Genomic DNA, 10,751 nt, shown 5'->3' on the forward strand with positions numbered 1-10,751 from the left:
ATGCCAAATAGCACGCGGTTTTATAATTCGTTGCTTCCGAAGTCGTTGAGGTGTCCGCCATTTTGGTTGACCATCAGACTTAGAGAATCGTTTTACCTACGAAAGTACCTTGTAACTCTCACCTTAATGGAACAGGTCAGCGATGGCGGTGATGTCTTGTTTTTGCCTTCTTTTTAGGGCCCTCACTTTAAACATAGAGTGCAATATAAATCCGACAGGTTAATTGTATCATCGAGATCTTGCATTTACAAAGCTCATGTATACATGTATTTTCACGTGTGATGAACAGCTGCACTTATCATTACTTCCTGATTATGAACCGAGGTCGCCTGAGAAAATTACTTAACTGTCTCGCGATTAATAATATCAAGCTCTGTGAATGAATTTTTTTTAATGGCGGATTCAGTCTGTTCTGCCAGTTAATGCAATGTGTTCCCTTAGCTTTAGATAGCATGTACCATTTTCTACCGTTGTTGTCTTACCGGCAAAGTGCAATTGTCCTCGTTATTGTCTTAAATATCGCATGGTAATGGAGATGCTTTAATTGTATGTTATTACGTGTATAGATTGCATATACATTTTTATAGCACTTATTTCACGTCAGCTGACAGTAAATATTTTGATTTTGACAATAGCGTTTCTCCATGGCCGATGTATACGTAAAAGGGAAGGACTGGTCTCAGTTCGATGAGAAGGTGTGTGCACACTTCACTGTTTGGACCATACTGGTCTATGCTTAGTCAGTAACTTTAGATAGTGTTTCGAGAGTGGTACCTGAACATAGCTTCAACATTGTTTTGATTTGATAACAGTAATATGACTTTTATATGGATTTCTTAAACTAACATTATTTGATAGGAAAACTAATAAAGGAAACAAACATGATTTGTTCCACTAACGTACAGTCACATGCTACACTGAGTATGATCTGATTACGAATATAAGCTTATTCTTTCATCATATAGGCTACTTCATCGCATCTATCACTGGGAATGTATCATTTCATAGCAATGAATACACCACAGTACATATATTACGTATAATCTATTCTTAAGAAATAATTGATATTAAACACATATTTGAAGACAAGGACGTACGATCATATGTGATGAGATTATTGATAGTTACAGATAACTTCCGATAGTATTATCTGGTATATCTCTGGTTTATATTTTAAACACTTCATTATCTATAGTTACTGTTATATAGTCTTGCGTTGATTAATAAATGTTCATCAATTAGCATGCATGCATTGATTGCACCGTATACGTTGCTATGGTGTTTGTAATTGTTATCAAAGTAGATAGGACAATGCAAAAATAATTAATGACATCGGTCGGTTTGCTTCTATCACTTTCCTATTCGCATGCTTTGTGTATGCGTGCATTGCATTTTACTTGTCACTAAACGCATGCTGTTTGAAAGACGTATTCGTTCAGATCCTATACTGTAGGCTTCAGAAAAAAAAATTTGTGATGTATATAATTACTTTTAGTTGCTTTATATATCAAATAGCTGTTTAATTGTATTCCTACTGTTTACACAAGTTGCGTTTTAGAAGGGAAATATTACGTCTGATCATAGTGCTAATACAGAGAGGGTATGCATGTGTTGCTATGGATATCCGTAATAATTGAAGATAGTGAGGAGAAGGAACATGTATAAGGTATCTTATGATATCATGCCATTCGTCGTGGTTGCACCGTCATTGCCTCATGCTACCAGAAGCTATATTGCTACAACATTTCCCTTCCCGTTTTAATTATTCGAAATAGGTTGTATGATATATACAGCTGATTTGGTAATAGACTAGATAAAGTCGACATTGTATCTTCAGGTCTGATTACTGTTTGTCATATCTTGGAAGTTTGATTTTGTTTGATTAAGTCTAAATATGACAAATATTTACAGCCTTGGTTTTGAAGAGTTGTAAACACCTTATGTTAGCATATCAAAATGAAACCATTGTGCAATAATATGTATAAAAATATTTATTTTAGACTCCACGAGGGGATGGATTCACTTCAGGGAACGCAGCACCACACGTAAACAATTATTTTTACACTAATCATTGAGTACAATCAGTACAATGGAACTCTTAATGCATGATGATTTCACACCCAGCCCCATCACCAACCTTAACAACATCACCATTCAAATAAAAGAAATGAATTATGAGAGATGAATTTACATCTATTTCACTCGCCATGTCTTCGTGAATGCTGATAACTTACCGAAATTGTCTCTTTAATATTAAGCATAACTTTCTGTTCTTATTGTCTTTGGAAAACGGAGTGCAAGAACAGTATTGAGTCTCGTTCTATACTGTTATAATGAACAATGAAACATTTGCTGTATTGTTTCTTTTCTTTTCGGCCAAAAATTGAAAAAAAAAAAGTTTTAACGATGCCGAAAGTTTACCCATACATAGTAGAAAGTGTTAGAATTCTTTATTTTCTTCACTACGACAGCTTGTCCGGGGTAATTTTATATATATTCCTGAAATTAACTATACATCCTGTAGGTAGCATATTGTATATTGATGTTAAGTCTTATACCACATTGTCGAGATATAGTCCTTTGTCCTTTTCTCATCACAAGCTTTTTCTTGAACATTACTACTTCCATTATGTCCACCAAATCTGGTATTCAACAGTGCCTTTCATACTGTCCACCAAATCTGGTATCCAACAGTGTCTTTTACCATGTCCACCAAATGTGATACCAAGCAGTATCTTTCAACATGTTTTCCAAATCAGGTATCAAACAGTCCCTAATCATGTCCACTAAATTTGGTATCCAACAATGTCTTTCACCATGTCAAACAAATCAGATATTCAACTGTGTCTTTCACCATGTCAACCAAATCAGATATTCAACTGTGTCTTTCACCATGTCCACCAAATCTGATATTCAACTGTCTTTCCCCATGTCCACCAAATCTGGTATCAAACAGTGTCTTTCACAATGTCCACAAAATCTGTTATCAAACAGTGTCTTTCACAATGTCAACAAAATCTGTTATCCAACTCTGGCTTTCCTCCATGTTCACCAAATCTGATAAATAGTATATAGATTGATGATGTTTGATGTATTACGTACTATAACCGCATTTAGGTTAGTTATCTGTCTTGAAAAATCAGATTGTAGTGTTATGTAATAGGTGCGGTTGTCTTCTCTGTGTACATAAATACTGACCTTCAGTTTGTAAAATACAGTAAATATGGGTTGAAACGTTTCAAAGAGGACATTCACTCTAGCATTTTAACTATAAAGGCTGATCGAGGCTCTGTGATTGCCTTTTCAGTACTTGATATCATTTGTAACAAGAATGGATCAACATTGAAAGTCTAAAAATGAATCCTTTATGACATATGACTGAAGAATATTTCACCTCCCTTTACGGATTATTATTGAATATTAAATAGCCCGTTGTCGAACTTTCAAAACAACGACAGTAAGCCTTCCTAATATGATAGATTGATAAAATAAAAGACTATTCAGAGAAGTGACATATCAGTGATACCGATTGCAGTTTTAATCCATTAAAATAGATGCATGTTTACTAAACTTTGTCACGTGTATGTTACTAATAGGCCGTATGTATATCATTGTATATTTAGACATTGCTCGTGTCCGACTATAAAGTAGATTTGTTCACAGAGGATATAATATATGTTGAATAATCATATTCTAATTTGCTCTTCTGCTTATCGCTTGCCAGGTCTCATATATTTACCAAATGAAGATTACCTCACAAAATGTCCGTTGTAGAAAAAAGGAATGCACTTTTATGTAGAGTGTTTAATGAAATTGCTTTAACATTAGTTGATATATGTGATATATTTACTTTCTTTCTTAATAAGATATGCAGAGTTGGGTAGAATTTGCCAATAATTCATTCTCATACCTCTGTTCCATTGCTGTTTTCACTTAATAGTTTTACACTGCACCTGTTTGTTCAGTACATAATCTGTTTATTCGGAATTCACCGTTTACCCTTTTAATTTGTTGTGTATTTAATTTCCACCTTGCCTTTTGTGTTGCTGTGATCCCCGTTCATGATAACATATTAGTATCCTACACCTCGCTTAAATATTTCACTGCCAGTTCGAGAATAGAAAATTTCCTCTTGACGTACTTGTAGTGTCTGTTCGTTATTGCTTCCAAACGTGTTATCTGATATGTATTTGTGATTCGATACGATGCTAGCGTGCATGAGTCCTAGTGTAATATTGAGCTTATTTTAAACCATACGTATTATTCTAATTTCAATGACAGAATTGTCTTTCTCATTAATAACGACAGTTCCTTTTGATAAATGACTAAAATCATGGGTAAAATGTCAAATCCTTTTTATGGAATTCAAATATATTTCATTTTCAATAATATCAGTTTGAGATGCTGATTACAAATTGTCCTAGTATTTACCTTGTATTATCAATTTGATATCAATGACATTTTAATGGATACTTTAATAATGACGAATTACAATCCAGCTTCAATGAGGTATTCCATACATTATTGCAGAATGTTAGTTTGAAAGAGAACTGCATTTCTATTTCTTACACTTCAGAGGTTTGTCATGATTGTGTCAAGCGCTACTACTGAATCTCATACGAGATTATGTTTCCTTACTTTTGAAAGATGGCCCTAAAGTATAGTCGAAACCCGTTTTAGTTGTTTTATAGTTTTTGCTATGTGCCTATAGACATCCTTTTGTCAGTTGAAAGTAGCAGCTTCTTCGTTCTGCCAACAGATCACCCCTCGCTTTGACTCCCAGGACGATGTATCACCTAGATACTCACGCGTCACCGTTGATAGTTATCATGCTAATCAGTATGACTATCCTCATGCAGTTTCTACCATGAAGGTACGTCAACACCGGCATTAACATTTGACAAGCTTTCTGTGGATGGTTGTAGTATTAGAATTGGTCTTATCCTGCATTCCCTAACACTTTTTGTTTATTTTGATATCGTAAATATGTTCTGTATCAATGTGCGTCTTATTTCTAATACATGCTTTTTAGTTCGTTTTTTTACATGTAGGTTAAGATTTTCATAATACAAAAATGCATACCTTCACATATTTCATTTGCCATTTAACTTTACAGCATTTAATTCAAACTTCTTAAAAGAAACATTTAAGATTAATTTTGAGAGCGTAAGTATAGCGTTATGCATCAAACTTGTTAATTGCAATAATTTTCACCGTAACATCAACTTTAACTCAAACATTCATGTATTTATATCCATACACTTGTAGCATTTAGAAAATCGAGGAATCAATTCGATGATAGCAATGGACATATTTACAAGGTGTTTACCAGTTGCAATCTTTACTCGACACACCCTGAATCATCCTTACTCATCCTCATGGTGTATTTTTTCGTGTTCTGTAGTCCCACGTCTATGTTGGTCTAGAAACCACGTACACTGTGTCTGTCCGACGGGTACATTTCAGTGAATACTGTGTTGGAAAATCAATATCCATATGTTTTATGGTTTGTTGTATGTTTTATTGAATACTTGTTTATCAATATTTGTCATACAGTTCATAACTTAAGATTTATCTTTGTTCGGATGCTTGTTTGAACTATGCGGAGGCAATCAAATTACACTTATTGTAAATTTTATGCTATACACCCGGTTTCGATGGGAGATATATCGGTTTTGTAGGATAACCTAATTTATTTCAGGTATATGCTCTTAAGTTATCAAATGTGTTGATTTGGACACGGGATCCGCAATTAAGTAGTGTAGGCGTTTATGTTATTAGAACAATTGATGCACGTTTGAATTTTAAAAAACAATACGAATTGAATGAATGAATTTTTACACTTGATTTGCAGTAATACGAATGAGCATAAGTATATTTTATATAATAGATATAGCGCGATAACGAGTAGATGTAGTTAGCAATTTACAGATGTACGACACTAATACATAACAATCTGATTCCGTGATATTTAATAAAACGTTTCCATCATTCCGTGATATTTAATAAAACGTTTTCAAACGTAAAACCATAGACTCATAAATAACTCTAACAAATGTATGTGCTCTAATTGTTCGGGCAGATCGGTACATTTTCCTATTGTGGTAGCTTATGACTGCATTTGTATAAAAAGGGAGATAATTTGAAAAAAAAAATGAAAAAAAAGCAAAGACAACTCTGCAAATAATAGCTATTACGTTAGACAAATTGATAAAGGAAAGAAAATAATGTGTGCCTATTATACAACGTTTGTGTACGATTAACAGCCTCGGACAAGTCACTACCTTTATCTTTAAGCGCATATTTCACACCACTTTTATTTTCAGTTTTAAATCAAATTCATACTGACCTTCGGTTATTTACTGTATACAATGATTATCCTCAGTAATTGTAGGTATATGGTAAAATACAGGTAGCATATTTCGATATTAGGTTGGTAAGTTGGTTGTATTGAAATATAAAGTAACCTATATATCTATTGTCAATATGTGAAGTTTGAAGATAAGAAATAAGACGGCTATATCTAAAGTCATGTTCAGTAGGCTAGCGGTCCTAATTAACAGCAATAAATACCATTTCATCACATTGTCCCTTATACAAATATAAAAGTAGTAAATCGTGGTTAACGGTCAGCATGTTTATGGCAAGTAATTAACATTCACTTACTGGGATATTCTATTTCAAATTGGAATAGATTATGAATGTTTTATATTTTCTTTCTCTCCCAAAACACCTGATAGTGCACTGAGGCCTATTAATAATGTTGCGCCGTTTGGTTCCGTGTGATTGTTTAACTACAATGTAGTTGTAATTTACACGTAATGCTTACCAACCCCAGCGTTGTGTTTCATTAGATTTTTATTTAGTTTATCATTAATATTGAGTTATGTCATATATATAATCCCTAATTGCTTGAATGAATTGAAGCATTGACAACGGGCTACTACTACCATTTAATAGAAATGCACGTGTATGTGCGTTTCCAAGGATTTGAATAATAATGACTCCGTGGTGTCGCTTCTAATATAATACATGTAATGTATGTAACCATGCACGTGTATCGATGTTACTATGACATAACTGAGTACGTACATTCGGTAAATGTTTAAATACACCAAGCGTCTCAAAGGACGCTCCGAGACAATATTCGAAATAAGTTACAGTATGTACAGGAAAAGAGTTTGATATTATTTGTACCAAGTGAAATATAAAAAAAGGTCTTCCATGTGAGAAAACATCTTCCCCGGATACATCGGCCATATTGTCTATGATGTTTTTTTCTGTGAAGACAAAACCATACATGTTGGATATTTTACGTATCCATGAAAGTATATATTGGTGTTTATGAGGTGCAATAGTATTTATCTTGTTCAGCCTTTCTTTGGATCCTGTCTCGAAATGTTTTACGTCATTGCAATGCATACTTAGTATGTGAGCCCCGCTGATTACAACTTCTCTTTGTCCTTAGAATTTCAGTCAACTTTACTGGGACGATCTTAGTAAAATATTTCTGTGTTTCCTGTTACGCGGAAAACAAACATCACACATTTTATCTCCAACACATTAGACGAGACCTTGTAGAGCCTTCATATGTGCATCACTCTTGTGATCTAGCAGTGCCAATATCACTACTATCATACCGTTTCATAACAATGACTTTATATAGATATTGTTCGCTTCCACGTTTGGGTTATTTTTGATGGAATATATTATACGTGTCATTATTGCGATACGTTGCTTGGTTATAATTGTGATGGTTGGTGTTTGAAAGATTTACAATGTCGGCGTTGGATACAGCGGATTACTATAGTAGACTGTGAGTTGGTGTTAATGAATGACACAGTGACACACGGGTAATGTAAAGTTAGGGATTGTCTTTATACCGATTAATGAATATATAACTGCATGATGAACCTGATAAAGCACGGGAATACCCCAGATTAATGTTTCAAGGTGAATGTGTCACCGTTACTGATATCAAATATGATAGACTACTGCTGTGTCATCACAATAGTGACTTAAATGTACGAGAATACATGAAATATTTTCATATTGTCATGTTCAGCGATACTTGTATATGTCACAGTGACATCATTAACCATTGCAGGGGAACTATAAAGTTTGCAGTATTAATATACCTTGCTTTGGGGTTGATTATGCAATCAAGAAAACGATGATGTGAACGAAGCAACAAATTCTGCTATACTCGAAATGATGACTACACGTTAACGTGGAATTCCAATATGGATACATATGTCTCTTAAATCGTGTGACTTCTGACTAAAGAATAATTCCTTTTGACGAAGAAAAAAAAATCATTTTCATTCGAGTGTATCATATTTTGTATCCTTGTCTTTATCATTAACGAGATGGGTATATTGTAAATCGAATTTGACGAGGAAACATACTTAATGGATGATAATTCATTTTTATTGTCATTATCATTACATTCCATTAAATCAACGAATGAATAGTTTTGCAGTGGTCTGGGCTGCTATCATCATGCTCTGAATAATCATCATATGATAATCTTAATCGTTTAACTGTGTACGCTGCTGTGTTTGCACACCAACGCTATTTTGACACGTGTGCGGTTGTTATCGTCTTCGCATAACATATGTCGATTTTTTGATGACGAGATCATTTTGTTCGTGCTAAATTAATGTATCATGATTTTTGTCGTTACAGAAAGACTATGAGATGAGATTACCGTGGGCTCAGCACTAAGACACCGCCTGCCCCATAGATACCAATTGAAGATTTCTTGTAGCTCGTAGGCAGAATTCAAATAACATTTTATCAACATTTGTAAACGGGTCGAAGTAAAATTATATCGGAGAAAGATGAGCAGAAAAAGAAACATTTTACACATGGATGGATACTATGAGGCGTACCACTGTGATTGATGTACAATTTCTCTGGCTTCGGGAAAACAACCTTCTCCGAGGATTGGTCTCCATTGCGCATAGATAGATAGAATAATAAAATATTTAGGATTGTCTCTAAGGCTTAAAATAATCAATTCGCTCGTACACTTTAGATAGTTACATATAAAACGTTAGGTGATTTGTTTTCCTGTGACAATATATGGTGTTAGTATCTCGTTACATTATTTTTCCTAACAGTACTATCAGTATGTAAGTAAGAAATATACTGATTGGGTTGGAGATTCTCTGGGAAGGGTCCCGTTACCCTCTGTCCACTCGACGGGAAATACACCACTGTACCATTTGTCCATATTTTCAAATTTTCCTCTTTTCTTTGAAATTCTTATAAACATCAATTAGATAATGATTCATCGGTATAAATCGTCCATATGTTTGTGTGTTTTTTAATTTATTTTTTATTGTGCATGTTTTGAGGGCTTACTTGTACGAAGGATTCCAATGATATGTATCATAGTATTTGTGAAAAAAAAATCATTGATATTTCAATCGGATTGTTTAATTCACTTGTTCAAGTATATAAATTACACATAAAGCTTTGAAGATGTTTAAAGAATACACGTTATATGTGAATGGAAATATGTATTTTTCCGTATTAGTGTTTTGTAATCAATTTCGTCCACGGAAAGTCGCACTGCGGTTTCGTATTTGTAAACAAGATGATTTTTATAGTACTTAATTGTTCATGTCACAGTTTTTATTGTTGCAGACTTACCAATCGATTTTGGTCAGCTTAGTCTATGATAGAGCGCTCAATGTTTAAAGATGTTTGCATACTTTCATAACGAAGAAGGATAATATTGAGATAACATTAGTTCTCGGATGCCCAGACCGTAGTTAAGCTATCTCGAGTTTTAGGGGTTACGTTGCAAGTAGCATATGTTTTTAATGTTTGTTTTTTATTACCGGGACCATATGTTTGATCAATCCATGAGGGTTCTGCCCAAGTTGTCCTTAAAGTAGCACAAAATTAATGATATCATTCTGATGTATGTAAATAACGGGTGAGTTTACATGTTTGTCTGTGATATGTAGTTACGTCATTGTTGTAGAAACAAAGAATTCTTGAAATCATCAATCACGGGGCCATATTGTAACTTAAATGAACCTATCTGGAAAGAACCCATCCACATTTAGATTAACAAAGTAATTAAATGATCATATTTGATTAAAGGGGTCAGGTGTTCTGTTACGTATCAGAACGATGTGATGTATATGACATTATCTGTGATAAAATATTACGTATTTTTTAATTTTATCTTTAACATGTTTTTGTCAGTGATGATGGGAGAATACATTAAACATATGTATCTTCTGTACTGAATTAACCGTCCATTTTTATCCCTGTTTAGTTTTCAGACGTCTAATGCGTTTTAACATATACATAGTATTTATTTTCATTATATATATATTTTTACAAAGCAATGTCATTATTTGTTGGTGTATAGTATATATCTGATATACGTGGTGAAATCGTAAGAAACATCTATAAAGGTAATTACAATGTAACAGCATTACTTGCATTTTCTATGCAAATAAACATTTCACTCGATTTTGAATGTCTTGTTGCTTTTATCTAAACATTTTTTATTGCCTTGACTTACACGGGGATAAGGCAAGGCAAAAGTTGTAATGAGTGAAAAGGGACTCCTATGGACCGAAGTATAGAGAGCTTCTCTGGATGGAGAAGGGAGAACAGGCAGGGTGAGAGGACAGAGAACCAGGGGAGTTAGGGGAGTGGGGATAGCAGATATAAACTGTCTACAAATGTAAACACAACACGAAAACTGACATATTTTCCTACGC

General features: G+C 33.9%; 1 protein-coding gene across 19 annotated transcripts in view; it reads left to right on the plus strand.

Moving 5' to 3' along the window:
- The window catches only part of LOC117316392, a 91,685-nt gene extending 81,185 nt beyond the window's left edge, over nt 1–10,500 (plus strand). For 14 of the 19 annotated variants that reach the window (XM_033870981.1, XM_033871079.1, XM_033870938.1 and 11 more), the window contains 4 exons: nt 636–695; nt 2,001–2,045; nt 4,760–4,873; nt 8,689–10,500. In XM_033870981.1, coding sequence (XP_033726872.1) covers nt 636–695; nt 2,001–2,045; nt 4,760–4,873; nt 8,689–8,727 — 258 coding nt within the window. In that variant the 3' untranslated portion in view covers nt 8,728–10,500. The remainder of the gene's footprint in view (nt 1–635; nt 696–2,000; nt 2,046–4,759; nt 4,874–8,688) is intronic. The other 5 variants (XM_033871029.1, XM_033870995.1, XM_033871052.1 and 2 more) reach the window with 5 other exon arrangements.
- The last annotated feature ends 251 nt before the right edge of the window (nt 10,501–10,751 follow it).

This window comes from Pecten maximus, chromosome 2 (assembly GCF_902652985.1).
Source record: "Pecten maximus chromosome 2, xPecMax1.1, whole genome shotgun sequence".
Classification (NCBI taxonomy): Eukaryota; Metazoa; Mollusca; class Bivalvia; order Pectinida; family Pectinidae; genus Pecten; species Pecten maximus.